Raw genomic sequence first — 18,797 nt, 5'->3', positions numbered from 1 at the left:
TTTAAAGAGAATAGCATATTGGGGTTGCTTTTCCATATCAATTGATTCTTTCCTGACTTTGGTCAAATGGCTATCTAGGTCAGATCTGAGAAAGGAGTAAAACAGAAAGATTCTGTTGGTTTGATTTGATTCTGACTAGAAAACAATAAGTTTTTTTGAAATACATCAGTTGCTTCTTGCTGTGTCAGGAGACTGAGGCAAGAGGATTGCAAGTTCAAGGCCAGCCTCAGCAACTTGGTGAGACCCTGTCTTAGAGTAAAAAATTAAAAGGTCTAGGAGTGTAGCTCAGTGGTATAGAGTTCCTGGGTTCAATCTCCAGTACCAAAAAAAAAAAAAAACAAAAACAAAAAAACCCAAAACCGGGCAGATGATATTTAGGCTGGCCTGTAGGTCCTTAACATGATATACTGGCTACCTCCTGCAGAGGCTTGTTGCTCAGGAAGGTGCTTTTTCAGGGGACTCGCTGTTATTTTGTTGTCGGAAAGCAGAGAACAATGACATTTTTCTCAGAGTTAAGTTGTGTATAGCTCTCACAAAGAGAGAATCCTATTCATCTCCTAGTTTTTTAAACTGCTGCATTATTTTTTTGTAGTTGTAGATGGACAGAATGCCTTTATTTTACTTGTTTTTTGATTTGCTTAAGGTTGAACCCAGTGCCTCACACATGCTAGGCAAGTATTCTGCCACTGATCTGGAGCCCCAGCCCAAAACTGATTCATTTTGAATTGTGTAGGCTTTGTTTAAATAAATAAATAACTGGACACCCCTGTTGCCTCTGTTGCCATGTAGTCTTTATTCCCATATAACCAAATGTCATATCCTCACAGTGTCACAGTGATTTGTATACATGATAAAAATCTGATCCTTAGCCCCACATAAAAATAAAGTAATAAGAATATATAATAGAAAATTTTTATGATAAAAAAGGCAACATACCTTAGAGATTTATTTATTTATTTTCTCACTGTGAATTCCTTCTTTGAGTCAGAAAATTTATTTTCCATATTGAGTGTCTTGAGAGTTGAAGTGATGATTAGCTTGTTCTCTATTTGGAAAACAACATCCTGTTGTATTAAGATAAATTATTTTCTTAGGGCTGGAGATGTGGCTCAGTGGTAAAGGGCTTGCTTAGCATGCTCAAAGACCTGGGTTTGATAATCCTTACCCTGCTCCCTTGTACTGCAAAATAAAGAAGAATATTTTATAAATTACTTAAAATTTTGTTTACAATTTGATGATTTGGCTGGTTGACTTTTTGTTCTTAATTTTCTCATGTAGCCTGTCTTATTCTGTATGATGTTGTGAGGTGCCACTTCACTTTATTTACCAGTGTTCTTTATTCTAATGTCTCTGTGTATTGGGAAGTGATGGAAGTGATAATTTTGTCACTAAGGGCTTTTATTCTATTTACACCAATGACTTTAAAAAAAAAAAAAGCATCATCATAGTGATACATAGTAACATAGTAAGTAGGCTGATTTTTTTTTTTTTTTTTTTGGTGGTGCCTGGGGATTAAACCCAGGGCCTTGTGCATGAGAGGCAAGCACTCTCCAACTGAGCTATATCCCAGCCCGGTAGGTTGATTTTTGACAAAGTCACCCATGCCAGTAATTCGAGGAAGAAATCCCCATTTCTTCCTCCCTCCCTCCCTCCCTACCCCCTCTCCAAATTACTGTAAGGTATTGGTGTTTGATCCAGAATTTTATCCCGGGCAAAGAGATTAAAAGTAGAGAAGGCTCTTCTGTTTGGTAGGAAATGTGCTACCCAACCTGGCTTCCTGACCCTGCCCTGTCATGTGTAAAGTCAGGATGAGTTATGATTTGTGTTGATGCTTTAGCTCTTCCTGATTCATTCAAATTTTCTTGAACAAAAAACTGTAAGACTGACTTTTATGGATTTAATCTCAAAGACTTGAATTTTATGGTTATATAATTGTCATCTCAATAGTATATCAAACCACTTCCTATATTTGTAGTAAATAGTTTTTGCTTGATAGGCCCAGAATTGTAATCAGTGAGAAAATAGTCATGGTCATTTCAAAATAGACAATATTTTCTCCTGCATTTTTTAATAGGCAAGTGCTGTTGCTTAGTATATTTTATATTGTAACTTTCTAACATTTGGTATTTAAAACAGGAGTATATATCTTTGGAATGTATTCAAGTTTCCTGTAGTGCCTTCAGATACTAGTTTGCAAATAGTAGGTGTTCCAGAATTTTTTTTCAGATTGCTGATTTGGAATAAAACACTATTCCTATGACAACATAGCTCTAAGTTCTGTTACTATAGTCTCTTTCATCTCCTTTCCACTATAGCAGCCTGTTTGCATGACTATGTCATCACTTGTGAATGCTTCTCTTCATTTTGAAATAGATTCGCACTAAGTTGCTGAGGCTGGCTTTGAACTTGTGATCCTCCAGCTGCAACCTTCTGAGTCTATGGAATTAAAGGCATATGCCATTGTGCCTGGCTGCCTGTTTCATTTTTAAACTCCTGACAACTACTATAGCCAGCCTGCTGAATGTGGCTGGAGAAAGTCCCAGGAGAATGCTAGATAGTTTGTCTAGCTCTTGTTGGAGCTTCCAGAGAGATCAGCAGACCTTTTTTACCTGTTTCTGCAACTTAATGACCATCCTGTCTAGTCCCTTATTCCATCTCCTTTGTTTACTTTTCCTTAGCAGGTTACCTTCTCTTTCTGCTTGTTAGAACATGATTTGGGGAATGATGAATGTGGATTTAAAATAACAACAACAAAGCACTTTAAATTTTGCTAAACTTTGAGTGAAATTTAGCATTTCTTCCCATTATAAATGTAGGCAACAAACCAATAGTAGTATTGGTGCCTGCAACTGAAAAGCTTCTTATCACTTGATCCTGTGGACATCTCAGATTTATTTATGTTCATCACCTTTAAAAAATTATAGTAGTCATTAGATCATCTCTTGTTAGATCTTATTATTTAGTGCCTTAATAAAGAAGTATACATATTACTGTGCCACAAAATTTGTTTTAGATTTTGATAATTGCATTTTATTATAATTGGTCTCTATTGATTTTCTGTCTCTTATGCATTTAAATACATTCTGAATATGGTTCCATAGATTTCCCCAAAATGCCAAAGGGATCCCTGGATTAAAAAAAGGATAAGAATCCCTAATCCAAAAACTCCCTGGGCCCCAGCTCCCTGCAGTCCTCTTGTCATGGTAGTTCTACTTCTGCCTCTACTTGTGGTAGTGCTTTTACTTGTGCCTTTGGTTTTATTATTTTAATCTATATCTGGTTCCTTATCCTCAACTTGTTTCTTTATGCTGTTCTTTAATATTATCTATATAACATAGTTTATGCTCTTGCTGTAATAATGTAGTTAGAACAGTTGTATATGTAATTTAAAAAAAAAAAATCTCTCCTCTAACACATAGTCCCTCTTCTCTGGGGAAGCCTGTGGACTTGTATACTGTGCAGAAAATTTTTGCATACATTTGTTCCTCAGTACTGGGCTCAGTTGTCCTCCTGCCTCAGTCTCTCAAATAGCTGGAATTAGAAAGGCGTGTGCCATTGCACTTGGCTTACAGACCCCCACCCCCTGTGGTGCTTGGGATCAAACACAGACCCTAATGCATGCTAGGCAAGAACTCTGATAATGTATGATGAGAAAATGTTTTTAAAGGTTGTAGAAAAAAATCCCACCGTAATAATTGATTAAAATAAAATTTAAGTGTTTTCTTATCTAGAATTTCAGTGTTTGAGGAAAGCAAATTTAATTGAGATGAAATGGGTAGTAAAGGACTTTGAAGCTCTTTCTGGAATAACATTTGTGATTTCTAATGTTAATGATTGTTTCATCTAATTTATGTTATTTTTATAGTTGTATATATGTAAATTTATATGAAACACTTCAAAATCATTTTACTTATTTGTCTACTCTTGAGGAACAGGGGGAGTGGTACAGGGGATTGGGATTGAACTGAGAGGAGCATTACCAGTGAGCTTTATCTCCAGCCCTTTAATTTTCGTTTTGAAATAGATTCTCACTAAGTTGCTGAGGCTGGCCTTGAACTTGTGATCCTTCTGAGTCTCTGGATTCGAGCCCTTTAAAAAATTCTGAGACAAGCTTGAATGATCTTTCAGCAGCATAATTATATGAGCAGTAAAAGAGGAAAGGTTCAAGACCAGTGCATGGAATGGGGGATACCCAAGAAAGGTAGCGGAGTGGTTTAGTCATGTCTTCTTGACTACCACCAGATGGCATCTCTGTCCCAGAATGGCTAGGTTCTGTCTAGAATCAGAGTGGAGCCAGGGTGTTGAGAGCCTGCCCACCGTGGGGGTACCATTGGGGAGGGGGATTGTAATCTTACACCTTTCCTCACCCTCTAGTGTAGAGGTTTTTGGAAATTGGAAGTTTCTAAGTCAGGGAATAAAGTACAGAAAGAACTAAATCCTTGTCTTTTGTCTCATTTGATAATTTTTATTGTTTTTCCTTTTTTTTTTTTCTATACCTATAGTTCCTTCAGAAACAGGTAATATTTTTCTAACATTCACTTTGTATTTTTGCATCTTGCTCTTATAATGCTTTTGTTTCTTGCCATAGAGAATAATGGAAATTTAATAGACTGTGACTTATAGCATGGATATAGTTTGCATGCAAATTCCCACAACTTATGATTAGAATATAGCCAATTGATTTTTTGAACTTTGCAGTAATCTGGTTTCAACATTGTGCTATTTAATATCATCAGTGTTTTTTTTAACCTAAAAACAAAGCTGTTAACAAATGTCTAGTATTTTATTTTATAATTGTAAAATAAATCAGAGTTTGCACTAGTGGATATTGGTAACAGTGTAGAATGGAACACCAAGGCCTTTCTTCCTTCTAGTTCATGACACTGTGTTGGCCTTAAATAAGATACTTAACAACCTAGCAACTGCCACTGTCATCTCATTTTGTGCTGATGCTCCACTCTGGCCCATCTTTCACTTATCTTTTAAAAAGGACCTACTTTGGGGAAAATTTTAAAAATCAAGGAACATATCCTTTATAGAATTATACTTTCATATTTTCCCTTCCCCCATTTCTAAGTTATAGCATAATAGTTGATTTCTTTATAAGATTGATATTGTTAACAGAAGATTTTAAGATAAAAATGTAGAATTGAAAAAAACAAGTCACCTAATAATGGCCTCTTTTTTTTTGGCGGGGGTTACTGGGGATTGAACCCAGGGTCGCTTAACCACTGAGCCACATCCCCAGCCCTTTTTTTGCATTTTTAATTTAGGGACAAGGTCTCACTGAGTTACCGAGGCTGACTTTGAAGTCACGGTCCTCTTGCCTCAGCCTCCCGAGCCACTGAAATTACAGGCATGTGCTGTCTCACCTAATGATGGCCTCTTGATACAACCTAAATTGTGGTCAGCAGAGTAAAGCCTGGTTCATTAAGGTTTTAGACACTTGCTCCCATCCACATTGGCTCCCATCTGAGGTCTATATCCAGGGGAAGCTCTCTACCACTGAGTGTTTTTTATTTTGAGATAAGGTCTTGCCAAGTTGCACAGGCCAGCCTTGAAGTTGCCATTCTCCTGTTCCTGCTGTATTTGTAAGTGTTGCCACCATGCTTGCCAGTCTGGGGATCCTTTTTTGATGTTGTTTAGAATCATAAAAGTATAATTAAACTATTCATTTTGTTTTGTGTGCTTGGATCTTTTCATTTGAAAACAGCTTTGCTCTGCTCAGTCCACAGTCTTTTTTAAATACTTCCCTCTCTCTTCCTTCCCCACCCCACACACAGCAATCAGAAAAAGTCTATTTTGGTTTCATAAAACTCTAGCTGCTTTGAGCTTTAATTTCTGGAATTAAAAGCATTATCTTTTTATGCTGTTTTTTTTTTTTTTTTTTAAGAGAGAGTGTGTGAGAGAGAGAGAATTTTTTAATATTTATTTTTTAGTTTTTGGCGGACACAACATCTTTGTATGTGGCGCTGAGGATCAAACCCGGGCCGCATGCATGCCAGGCGAGCGCGCTACCACTTGAGCCACATCCCCAGCCCTTTTTATGCTGTTTCTAACTAAATAAATGCTTTATTCACTCGAACATAAACTTTTCAAAAACTAGTGTGGTTAAAGCATTAACAGGGTCCTATATACATTAATAGTCATGTTGACTGGTTTTACATTTTCCTATAGTCTAGTATTCTTTGTATTCTGGTGAAAATTAAAGAAATTTCAGGGTACTAATGAAGGTTATTATTTGCTGTTTCCTTGAAATATTTAATATTCTTGAATATACACACGGGCAAATTAATTTTTACAAGGAATTCCTATAACTTTAAGATGATGTAGTATAGGGCTTGATTCAGGCTAGTGTCAAATAAGGTTAGGTTTTTAGAGCCATGCCATCTCTGGCTTCCAACTGAAGATGAGGTGTTGGGAAAATAGTGTTTCCAAAGTGTAGTTGTTTTCCAGTGAATGTTTTGTCCAGTCCCCATCTGAGACCTGCTACTCTGGGGATCTCCCTCTGCACATTTTTGGCTTCAGTAATTGCTAGCAGCAATGACAATGCTGCTGTGAAGATGGCAGCAAAGCCCATAGGTGCAATGATGATTTTATTCCCTGGTGTGTATGTACACACTCCTTTTCTTACCCATCCTTAGTTTGGAATGAGAGTTAGCTAATCTTGGAATGCCCTGCCTCAGTTGGCTTGCTCAATTTTTAAAATTTTGGCATCACCTTGATCATTAGGAAAAGACTATTATAGAAGCATTACCAAATCAAAAATCCCTCTGGAATTGTTTCTTTAGAGGGAAAATTGGGTGCATTAGGCTGTTAAAGCATTCCCTCCTCTTTGGGACAACTTTTAGTAAGGGTGAGGGCACAATGACTGGGGGCCTATTCTTTTCAGCAGAGCCACATCAGAATTATTACTGGTAGCTTGTGGTAGATCCCACCTTATAGGTCTAAGTATTTAAATGCAAATGAATGTCTATAAAGCATTTTCTACCACTATTTAGCTTAAGTTGGGCCCACTGTCAACTTTTTAACTTTTGCCAGATTGTAGTATGGTCAGCTGAACATATGGATGTCATGCTGCTCTCACAAGGCAGTATTCCTCAGAAACACTAGCAGAGTAGAATAGAAGAGGACACAAGTAAGTGAGAATACTTTAAAAGGAAGTGTAGGTAGGCCTGTCTGAATTTTCTGGAGACAGGTAACGGTATACAGCCTGAGCTTTATAACAAAGTGGTATCAGGAAAAGTGAATTCTAGGAAAGGACGAGCCACTTCAAATAGTTAAATTTACTGTTGGCAAGAGTATGTTTGGATACCAACCTCTGCGTATACATGTGGATTTAGAAAGTTAAAAAAATATGTCTATATGTATTTGACTGCAAGTACTCTGAAGGTATATTAGTTAGTAGCCATTAAACAAGAAATCTTAGTTTAAATAGATGGTGGGAATTTTATGTGTCACTTGAATTATCTTTAATATAATTTAAGGAATTATGTGAGTATATTAAAATGTTTCTTGGTTTAAAATTGAAGAAAATGCCTTTATTAATAATCATTTGTGGTATTTACTGAATTGTTCGAAAGCACATTGTTTAATGAATGTTATTTCTTTATCAGAAATTCACTTCCAAATTTTTTTTTTAAATCCTACATCTTTGTTGATAATTGATGCATATAACTGTAACCTGTTATCCAGTTGTATGATCATTCAGCCAAAACCATTCTTTACAGATGCTTTTACTGACTCTGCTATCAGTGCTAAAGTGAATGGTGAACACAAAGAGAAGGACCTGGAGCCCTGGGATGCAGGTGAACTCTCAACCAGCGAAGAACTGGAGGCTTTGGAAAACGATGTAGTAAGTAATATCTTTGTTTGGTTATCAGACTGTGGTCAGTGTGGTATTCATTCATTCATCCTATCACTTATTTTTAATTTACATATGTTTTTGTTATTGTAAAGAATATATTTGGAGCAGCTGTTGTTATGTAAATAGAGACTTTGTCCCAGGCAATAAATAAAGAATAAGGAAAAATGTTTATTTACCACCACTACTACTACTGCTACTATTACTACTACTACTTTTTCTACTATTACTACTTCTACTTTACAGTGCTGGGGATTGAACCTAGTAACCCACGCATGCTAGGCGAGTGCTTTACCACTGAGCAATATCCTCAGCCTGTTTATTAATTTATTTGTGAGGGCTAAGCAGGGTGTAATCTATTCTTGTGTTCATTTATTATTTCCTTATAATTAAAAGATAATAAGCAACTTACAGATTTAAAGTGGAAATCATGAGAAATGCCAGTGTGTTTTGCTTTGAACACCCTGCAGAATAAGGCAACGTAAGGAGATGGTATCTTCATTGTCTGTTGACATTACCTAGAGATGAGGTGGAAGCTGAACATTTTAAGCTTCTTGTCTGAGGAAGAGAAAAGGTACTCATTATTAAGATAAATAATTAGGTTACATTATAATTAAAGTATTAAGTAAAATTTTTGGTCTTAAATTGTGATCATTCTCTGGCCATGTACTGAGGTACACTCCTATAATCCTGGTTACTTGGCAGACTGAGGCAAGGAAGATTGCTGAATCAAGGCCAGCGTGGACAACGTAGTGAGACCCTGTCTCAATATAATATAAAGGGGCTGGGCTGTACCTCAGTGGTAGAGCACCCCTGGATCCAATCTCTAGTGCCACCACTGCGTGCGCGAGCACCCACACATCAAGATCATTCTCCATAAAAAAAGCCTATATCTAAGATGCCTCTTGCAACATGTTATTTTTGCTTTTCTCCAGTACACCATCTACAAATCAAATGCTTAACAGACTCTTATCTTTAGGATAAAAAGATTATAGAGATAGAAAGTGTTGGCGAATGTTTGAGTTGCAAAATTTGATTCCAATAGTCTTCCGTTGACAACAGAGTATCTATCTGTATTAAATGTTTTAAGACATAATAACTTAGTAATTATAACTAGGGCCTTTTAGTTATAAAGCCAGAAATTCACTAACTAATATATTGTTAATTAATTTTCAAACTGGGGTGGGGGGGACACTGCCAATGACCTACATCCCCAGCCCTTTTTCATTTATTTATGTTTTTGTTTTTTTTTTTTTGAAACAGGGTCTCATAAATTGCTGAAGCTAAATTTAAACTTTGCAATCCTTGCATCTCAGCCTCTTAAGTCTCTGGGATTACAGGCATATGCCACCATGCCCAGCTTAGTTTCCGAACTTTAAAGATTCATATATCTGAATATATCAGTTTTCAAGTAGGCATCACCTGACTTGTGTGGGGAATATGTGATGTGGATAATACATGCAAATAATTATATATGGGGATGTTTTTATAAGTGTTCATCAAAAGGGTGGAGTATGTGGCTCAGTGGTAGACTGCTAGCTTGTGTGAAGCCCTGGGTTAAATCCCCACCTCCAAAAACAAAAGCAGTATTCATCCATCAGTAGAACAAATGAAATAGATTTATGTTGCTGCCGCTCAGTATAAATATTATATATATATATTTTTTTAAAATTGTGTTGTGATAGCCAAGATTAAAAGATAATGCAAGTTGCAGAACAGTTAGATCCAATTTGAATTTTAAAGAAGAGCTGATCATATATGTATATAGAAGTCTGGAATTATTCTTCAGAAATTGTTAGTAGTAGTTATCTATGCACCCTGGGATTGGAAGATACTTTTCACTGAATGTCTTTCTGTGTGGTGTGGATTTTTTTTGTAGAATTTATATTAATTTTTATTTAAATAGTTATAAAGTCTCCATTGGTAATTGTGATTTCTGGATTTCTGGTACATACTTTAGGCCAAAGGAGTTACTTTCATGGTATAGTTACTTTGTTGTCTTATCAGGATTAATGTAGGAGGACCCAGGGTTGATTGGTGAATTTTAAGGCAAGCTTCAGTGTTGAAATTGCGATCAGAGTTTCTTTTTCTTTTCTTTTAATTTTGTTTTTGGGTACCAGAACCTGAACTCAAGGGGCACTCGATCACTGAGCCACATCCCTAGCCCTATTTTATATTTTATTAGAGACAGGGTCTCACTGAGTTGTTTAACGCCTCGATAAATTGCTGAGGCTGGCTTTGAACTTGCGATCCTCCTGCCTCTGTCTCCGAAGCCACTGGGATTATAGGTGTGTGTCACTGCGCCCAGCAGTGTTTCTTGGTTAAAGCTGGGTCTCTGGTTTTGACCAGTCTAGCTTTAAAAGAAGACTTGAAGGATTAAATAGATAAGTGATTAACCAGACATTAGTATTATCAGTGAGTATTCTTATAGCATTTGCCCCAGTTGGTTGATTCTTACAGTTTAAATAATACAACCTAGCTTCTAAGAATAGTAGTTTCCTATAGTTCTTTTATGGAACTGAAGAGTTATCTACACAGAGGTTGTAAGTTAGGGCATCTAGACTCAGAATCGCTCTTTTTGAGATCCAACATCTGCTAATGGCAAAACCGGTTCTTAAACCCAGATCTTATGATTTTTGTCTGCTGATGGCCTCATATCACACTTCCTTTGAGCATTCGAATATAGAAGGGGCGGATGGCTGGGGTCTAGTACTGTGGTCCCACTTTGAAGTCATGATGAAGTGGGGAAAACTTTGTCGTCTTTCTTCTTTTCCCCCATCACTGGAAATATTTTTGTCTGTCAAAAAGACCTTTTTCCTTCACATACTTATGATCCATGACCTCAGGAAGTTTCTGGTAAATCTAGGTGTTTCTGTCTTACAGAAAGGTAGCTGTTAAGAGGGTAAGGAAAGGACAGAACCGTGATCAGAAAGCTCTGATTTTATGAAGTAACTAATATATTCTAAACTTTTTGAATATCATCTCAAATGATTCTATAGTTACTTACCTGTTTGAGGGGCTGATGTGGAAGAAAAATTTTTCCTTAAAATATTTTGAAAGGAAAGTTTTGCTTATTTTTTGATTTGCTAGATTTAACTAGGATAATATTACTGTAAATGTTTTAAAACTGAATTAAAGAAGATAAATATTTTATCACTTTAAAAAATGAGCTTCGTTTTCTTCTAGTCTAATGGATGGGATCCCAATGATATGTTTCGATATAATGAAGAAAATTATGGAGTAGTGTCTACATATGATAGCAGTTTATCTTCATATACGTAAGTTTAAAGAGTTTGCTTTTATTTTAGTACATTTACTTGTCTTTGATGTTCATAAAATTGTGTGGAATAAATGTTGAATTTTAAGTTAAACAAATGTGTCAAAGAATTGTTCTACCTAGATCTATAAATTTCTATTAAAACAGGCAATAAATGTAGTTTCCCAATACCTAATTATTTTTATGTTTAAATTAAATTTGTTTTCAAGTTGTAAAATACTGCATTGAAAGGGTCTCTATTTGATGAATAGTTCTTGAAATACTGAATGTTCTTCCATGTATAAAATGGTAACAGGAAAAAAATTCAGATTTTTGATTTAAAAATTAACAAGCACCATACTTTTACAGTTTTCTAGTATACCAGACTAAACTTTCTTAATAGTTGATTATGACAGGTATATAAACTATTACTTTAAAATCACTTTGCTTTTCTTTTCCTTATGTTTTAGGGTACCCTTAGAAAGGGATAACTCAGAAGAATTTTTAAAACGGGAAGCAAGGGCAAACCAGTTAGCAGAAGAAATTGAATCAAGTGCTCAGTACAAAGCTCGGGTGGCCCTGGAAAATGATGATAGAAGCGAGGAAGAAAAATATACAGCAGTTCAGAGAAATTCCAGTGAACGTGAGGGGCACAGCATAAACACTAGGTATTTAAAGGAAATCATGATGCAGTATTTTGGATACACAACTCAAGGTCTGTGTGAGAAGGTGTATTATTATATTTCCTTTTTTTTTTTTTTAATGAGCTTAGGTAGAGAATGCAAGTGGAATTGGTGTAACAGATTTTGTTAGAGAAAAGGTTATGGTAATCTTGGAAAATGTACTTTGAGAGTCAGCTCTGTGGAGCCAAAGTATTGAGTATATGATGAAGAGCAAGCCAAGGTCTTACAGAGCTTGCTAAAGAGTAATTAATAGGACAATATGATTCACTAGATTAAAGGTGTGTTTAGAGTATTAGGAACATCCAAGGTGAGGAGGAGCTAGAATTAATTGTGTTTTAAGAAAACCTCACTGAGGAGACTTTTTGTGATAGGATAATAGAGTTTGTTTGCCACTCAGAGAGGAGTATGAGAAAAGATTTCTCACCTGGTGAAAAGACACCCGCACGCAGAAACTCAGCCCTGTGAGACAACCAGCCAAGCTCAGGAAAGGGCTAGTTGTTTCCTGTGTCAATGATCCATGTTGTGAGTGTAGTGGTGGCGGGTGGTGACAGGAACTGAGATAGTGAAAGGACTTTGTGTATAAGCCAAAGAGCATCTTGAAAGCAGGTGCTGGGGTGAACAAATCCCAGGGAGAACAGCTGTGTCAACTTGGTAACCAACTAGATCAAAGTTTGTGATATAAAGCTTAGAAAAATCAAGGGGGATTTATTGAGATTTTATTTGATTAACTGAGTTGATGGTTGTACTGATAATGGAGATAGGAAAGATGAAGCAAGTTTGAGGGGAGAAACAACTTGATTCGTGCAGTTTGTTGCATTTGAGGGGCTTGTGTGTCTTTCATTTATTCAGGAGCACCCACTGCATACCTGGTAGATACCTATTGTCAAGGCACTCACAGCTTAGGTGGTACATTTGGATAAGTTCATTGAGATGTGTGGAGTCTGGAATAGGCACTGTGGATTTGAGATTGATCAGCATTGCTGATATTGAAGCAACACACACACCAAAAAAAAAAAAAAAAACACTTCACAAAGAACAAGCAGACCGTGTAGATCTCAGAGAAAGTAAAGTTGAAAAGCCAAGGACCCCCAAAAAAAACTTTAAGAAGATTGATCATGAGTCAGCCACAGAGAGATCAAATAGGGTGAAAATGACCATATGTCTATTAAACTTTGTGCTTGGAGGAGAATCTGAGGGAAGGATGAGGCTAGAAGCTAGAACTCGGGGTAAGATGGAAGAACAGGGAATTGAAGCAGTTTGTTTAGTGTTGAACATTTTTATAACAAATATTCCCTTTACCTAAATTACTTTTTAGACATGTTTCAGGATAAAATGATTTAGAGGATCTCTCATTTTCAGGGAAAATAAATATATTCCTCCTGGACAAAGAAATAGAGAAGTCATATCCTGGGGAAGTGGGAGACAGAATTCACCGCGTATGGGCCAGCCTGGATCGGGTGCCATGCCATCAAGATCCACTTCTCACACTTCAGATTTCAACCCGAATTCTGGTTCAGACCAAAGAGTAGTTAATGGAGGCAAGTATTTTGGCCAAATTTATCAATGTCATTGATCAAATATATAGTTTTCATACAAACTAAAAATGAGTTTACACAATTGATAGGAATGTGCATACTATTGATGATTTTTGTGGAGTAGTTTTTCGCTTCAGAATTACTTAAAACTTGATTTTGTGAATATCAGATTAGAAATATTATATATAAGTCTTTGGCATATATAGTATTCAGTATGACAAAACATTCATCATATACTAAGATAAAGTTCTAAGTTTGCTTCTGACATTCACTTGGCCAAAAAAAAAAAAAAAAAAATCCCACATGTAAAGAAATTGGAAACTTTGGGTAGGTTCTCAATTTTAAAAACACTGGATAATAAAATTATTTAGATATAGTTTATATGGAAAATCTTAATATATATTCAATATACTTAGTGGTTAATAAAGAAAGGAGTTGTAATTTGTAATACAAGACATGACTAAGAGTCATGTGAAGAAATTAATAAAAACAACTCTTAAGTCCTTAAGTGTAGATGTTACAGTTTAGCATCTTAAATAAAAGAAACCTGAGTCTTTAGTAGGAAGGTATTTTTTTCACTATTCTAAATCTAGATTGAAGATAGCTCATAGATTATAGATGATTTATAGAATTCTGAGGATTCAGCACCCCTGTAAATGGTATGGGAATAAGGTAATTAGTAACAACAGTAGTCTTACTAAGGGAGTAGAGTGGACATTCAATTTTAGGCATTTAAATTTATAAAATTAGATCAAAACTAGAGAACACTAAGTTTCCAATTTCATTTTCTTTTTATTAAGTCTTTTTTCCAGAATTCCTCTCCAGATGAACACAGTCTTGAGTATTTTCTATATTTAGTGTTGGGGATGAAAATTTCTTTGCTTATTGAGTAAAGATTTTTAGTTGTTCATAAACAGAATTTTCAAAGTAAAAAGACCTGAAGGGGGCTGGGAAATGTATAATACTCAAGTGCGTGGAGCCCTCTGGAGAGGAGACCTGGAACTATTTTCTAAGGTTAAGGTAAGTGCTCTGCAATGGTAAATGTCAGTGTATTTTGACCTATGCATATCTATCAGGATCAATTTTTGGTGATGACTGCTTTGTAGTTGCACTATTTATTAAGCAGTCTCTTAGATAAGTATTTTAACGGCATAAATTATTTGGAAGGTTCCCCCTTTTCTAGTTTAATGAGATATGGAGACTTATTTTGAAAGAGCAAATTTGATACCTTTATTATTCCTGTGATTCTACAAAATAGAATTAATATTTTATTTCTACTTAAATGGGACTTGATTTCTAATGAGACTTCAAACTGAACCTTAGATTCAAATATAAACTTAATGAAAATCATAGATGATTGTAAGAAACCAGCTCTGTAAATGGGATATAATAGCTGGTGTTTATTTTTATTGTTTCTGAGCTAAAACTAATATAGTAAGCAATCTTATTCCTGACTAAGAATTATTGTGTTTTATTGTGTGAAGTTATCTATTGTATGTATATTCCTTTTAACAGTTGTTTAGAGAGAAACAGTTATAGAAGCAGAATTACTAGACAAAGTCTTAACTGTCTTCTTCAATAGTATGTGTAGATCCTAATTAACCCTTTGGGAACGTGTATTCATTTAAACAGACTTAATTTTAAGGAGGTTAAAGTAAAATGTGAATTTATGTCAGTTAAGTTATGCTAAAACTTATCAAAAACAAATGACTGTCCTCAAAGGGTTAAAATGTACAAGAAATCATTTTTGTCATTTTACTTTTTTTTCTGTTTACTTTTTTCCCTCATTTTTTTCTTTAGTTTTTATACTTTCCTTCATATCATTTGTTCTGTCAGGTGTTCCCTGGCCATCGCCTTGCCCATCTCCTTCCTCTCGCCCACCTTCTCGCTACCAGTCAGGTCCCAACTCTCTTCCACCTCGGGCAGCCACCCCTACACGGCCGCCCTCCAGGCCCCCCTCGCGGCCATCCAGACCCCCGTCTCACCCCTCTGCTCATGGTTCTCCAGCTCCTGTCTCTACTATGCCTAAACGCATGTCTTCAGAAGGTACAATACCACAATTTGTTCATGTTTTTGTTTGTCTTTGTTTAACTCCTATGTGAGTTTATAATTACAAAATAGTTTCCTCTTCATTATTTAATAACCTATAATTTCCGTGTTTTAACTTTAGTTTATTAAAAACTATTCTATTAACCTTTTGTTCATTAGAAATTTGATAAATGCTCTGTGAAGCTATGAACAATCCTGCATTGTAAGAAAGGGGGTTTAATCTGCCTAGTAATTATGCTTCTGCACAGCTCCAGAAAGATCTGCCCAGGGCCTCTTTCTCCTGATTGATACTGGATGTAGTGGTTAATAGTGAACAGTGAACTTTCTCCACTTAGCCTTGGACTTAACTGAATAACCTGTCATTTTATAATAGCTCCTTGGCCAAAATGCCAGTGAACCTTCCTATTGGCCATAGGCAGGAATTGTGTTTTAGGGATCCTTTTTTAGCATGACATTCCTTGTAGCTTCCTTTGTCTGTGGACCCTCAGATTATAATACAGACTGTGTTTTTTTTAGAGCACCTGAAGAATTCTAAACTTAACTGAGTAATTTTTAAAATTAGCTTTGCAATATTATACTGTACAAGCTATTTTTAAGTGAGAAGAGGTCTTGATATCAATGAAATTATTGATAAAACACAGGTATGAATTGGAATCTTTAGGGATTTTTTTTTTGTTCTTGTCAAAAATAAGAAAATCCTGTAATTCTATGCTAAACCCACTACAGTTACATATGAGATATTTGCATATGTTGTAGAAGGGTAACATTCCAATTTAAAAATGCAGTGCATAAATTTAAAGTCCTGCTTTCTAAATGATAATGTCCTTTTGATATTCAGAATATTTGTGTTAAAATTTTAATCAGACTTGTTCATTAAAATCACAAATTGATATTGCTATGTTGGGACTAATAAACTTTTCTATGTAAACTGCTTCTCTGGAGAAACAGTGGTGACTGTTTTTAAATAAATTGTTGTCACCCTAGTAGGGAGATCATTAGACCTTGACCAAAACAGCGCACATTCAACAGCCAGTTTCACAGATTTTCAAGCTGACTTGCTTTCTCAAAAGTGCTTCTAATAGTGGAGTTAAGTTCTGTTGAAGTATGTATTGCAGTCCATTGTTTGAATAGAAGTTTATATAATGAGAAAGTGTTAGATAAAATATTCTCATTAATGAGTTGTGAATGTCATTATTACATTAAGATGTAAGGACTGTTTATGGAATAGCTTTTCATATAGAAATGTACCTTCTGCATTTTTCAGAGATGCTGTATAATCTCCAGTGGAAAGTTTATATCATTGGCATTCTTTTAAAGATCATATTCATGTTTTAATTCCTATTGGGGACACACATTAATTTGATGTTTTAAAGAGTTTGACAGCTAGGTTTGATTAAGAGGTCTTGACTTTGACCCTAAGAATGTGTTTTGTGAATGTTCTCATTGTCAGACTTGTGATGAGAGCAGCTCTGCCCATTAGTTTTCACCTGATGGTTTGGTCTAATGTGCATTAGACAGCTTTAGAAAGACAAATCCCTAATGGGGTGGCAGACCAGTGATGTAAAATTTTAACAATTCACATAGTGAGATTTCTTCCGCAAGTGTCACCTATTCTGGACGTTCAAGTCATGCTTTGTAGAATTTTCAGATCGTAGCCTGCTAACTGCTTATAGGTAAGGACTTTTTAAAGCCATTAGTTATAAAATTGATCATCATGGCAGAAGAGTTAAGATAAACTAACATTTTTGAGAAATATAAGAAGGGTATATACATGTATTTCAGAGTACAGGGGGATCTGGGGATGGCTAGTCTTAAAAAAAAAATTTTTTTTTGGGAGGGGACTGGACACAGCTCAGTAGTAGAGTGCTTGTTGACATGTATGAGGCCCTGGGTTTGATATATACAGCACCACCAAAATAAATTTTAAAATACTTTTTTTCTAATTTTGGAAGTAGTATATGTAAAAATTATTTCATTGTGTAACTGTACCTTCAGTTAACATTTTATTATAGTTCTTTATTTTTATATGCCTACAACTAATGGATTTAGAGTAAATAGATTGCTAAAATTCTCTTATTAGTTATGACATCTTATTGTTTGATTTCTTACCACCAACTTCATCTCTCCCTTAAAAAATAAAGGGAAATGGCATTTATTTATAAACTCTGGCATTTTACAGAATACTTCTTTAGTAGTATGACCAATAATAAATATGGTATGGGTCTTCCCCCACCCACAACCTTTTATTTTTTAATCAAGGAACAACTATTGAATGAGTGAGTGAGGAGAGAGAGAGAAAGAGAGAGAGAGAGAGAGAGAGAGAGAGAGTGAGTTTAGCAGAAATGTAGTACTGATGGACATTGCATATGATATTTATGTCATGTTCACTGTTCCTTTCTTAGGGCCTCCAAGGATGTCCCCAAAGGCCCAGCGACACCCTCGAAATCACAGAGTTTCTGCTGGGAGGGGCTCTATATCTAGTGGCCTAGAATTTGTATCCCACAATCCACCAAGTGAAGCAGCTACTCCTCCAGTGGCAAGGACTAGTCCTGCAGGGGGAACATGGTCATCAGTGGTCAGTGGTGGTAGGTATCACTTGGCTTAGGACATTACAGTGTTCTTTTTGTAATTATGTAAGGTATAAAAAGGGTGGAGGTAAAGCTCTGTTTGAGGAAGTGTGTGTGTATGGATGTGAGAGTGTGTGCGTGTGTATATACATATAAAGTATATATAGTACAAATAGTGAACTAGCCAGGATTTGGGAAAACTACATTTTGTTTTTCTGGGATCATTAACATAAATTTAGAATAAATCATGCAAGCATCCAAATTTCAATTTTCTCAATGAGTAAAATCATTCTTGTCTAGTATGCTTTATGGGTTTGTGATATAATTCCTATGAGGTTCATAAATATGAACATAGTTGGTAGCTAGCAAGTCCCACTCTAAGGCAAATACAGTTCATAGCACTGTTTTGAAGGGACTGTATTTCCCATCTTTTTGGCATATTTGTTTGCTGATTTGTTCTACACACATTTATTGGGGGCTTACATAGAGTGTGTTTCTATAGCATCTGTCCATGGCACTAATTCCCAACTTTATTTCCTTTATTAGGAATGTCAAACACAAATGAAAGACGAAACTTTTATACTGTGACTAGCCTGAGGAATATGCTGATAGCAGCCATATAAGTGTAAAAAATTAAACTTTGACAGAAGTCAAAAAGTAGGCTACCTTGTTGATCAATCCTTAATGTTTTGCCCCCATAACGACTATAGAGTTAGAGCATTTAATGATGGCTTTTGGGAGTGGGGGAGGGGTGGTGCTGGGCCTTGTGCATTCGAAGCAAGCGCTTTACCAACTAAGCTAAATCCCCAGCCCCGGCTTTTCTTTTTTGTTCTTTATCCTTAC

At 35.8% G+C, this 18,797-nt stretch overlaps 1 protein-coding gene across 24 annotated transcripts in view; it reads left to right on the top strand.

Moving 5' to 3' along the window:
- The window catches only part of Atxn2 (ataxin 2), a 107,430-nt gene that overhangs the window by 35,848 nt on the left and 52,785 nt on the right, over positions 1-18,797 (top strand). For 12 of the 24 annotated variants that reach the window (XR_007341394.1, XR_007341395.1, XR_007341392.1 and 9 more), the window contains exons 5-11: positions 4,503-4,517; positions 7,731-7,855; positions 11,051-11,142; positions 11,591-11,788; positions 13,163-13,341; positions 15,139-15,384; positions 17,790-17,972. Coding sequence is in view for 19 of the 24 variants with exons in the window: in XM_048785612.1 (XP_048641569.1) it covers positions 4,503-4,517; positions 7,731-7,855; positions 11,051-11,142; positions 11,591-11,788; positions 13,163-13,341; positions 15,139-15,384; positions 17,790-17,972 (1,038 nt within the window). In the remaining 5 variants the exon portion in view is untranslated. Of the gene's footprint in view, positions 1-4,502; positions 4,518-7,730; positions 7,856-11,050; positions 11,143-11,590; positions 11,836-13,162; positions 13,342-15,138; positions 15,385-17,789; positions 17,973-18,797 lie in introns of those variants that run through there. The other 12 variants (XM_015502515.2, XM_048785611.1, XM_015502517.2 and 9 more) reach the window with 7 other exon arrangements.

This window comes from Marmota marmota, unplaced genomic scaffold (assembly GCF_001458135.2).
Source record: "Marmota marmota marmota unplaced genomic scaffold, marMar, whole genome shotgun sequence".
Lineage (NCBI taxonomy): Eukaryota > Metazoa > Chordata > Mammalia > Rodentia > Sciuridae > Marmota > Marmota marmota.
This window is presented reverse-complemented; position numbering and strand designations above follow the sequence as displayed.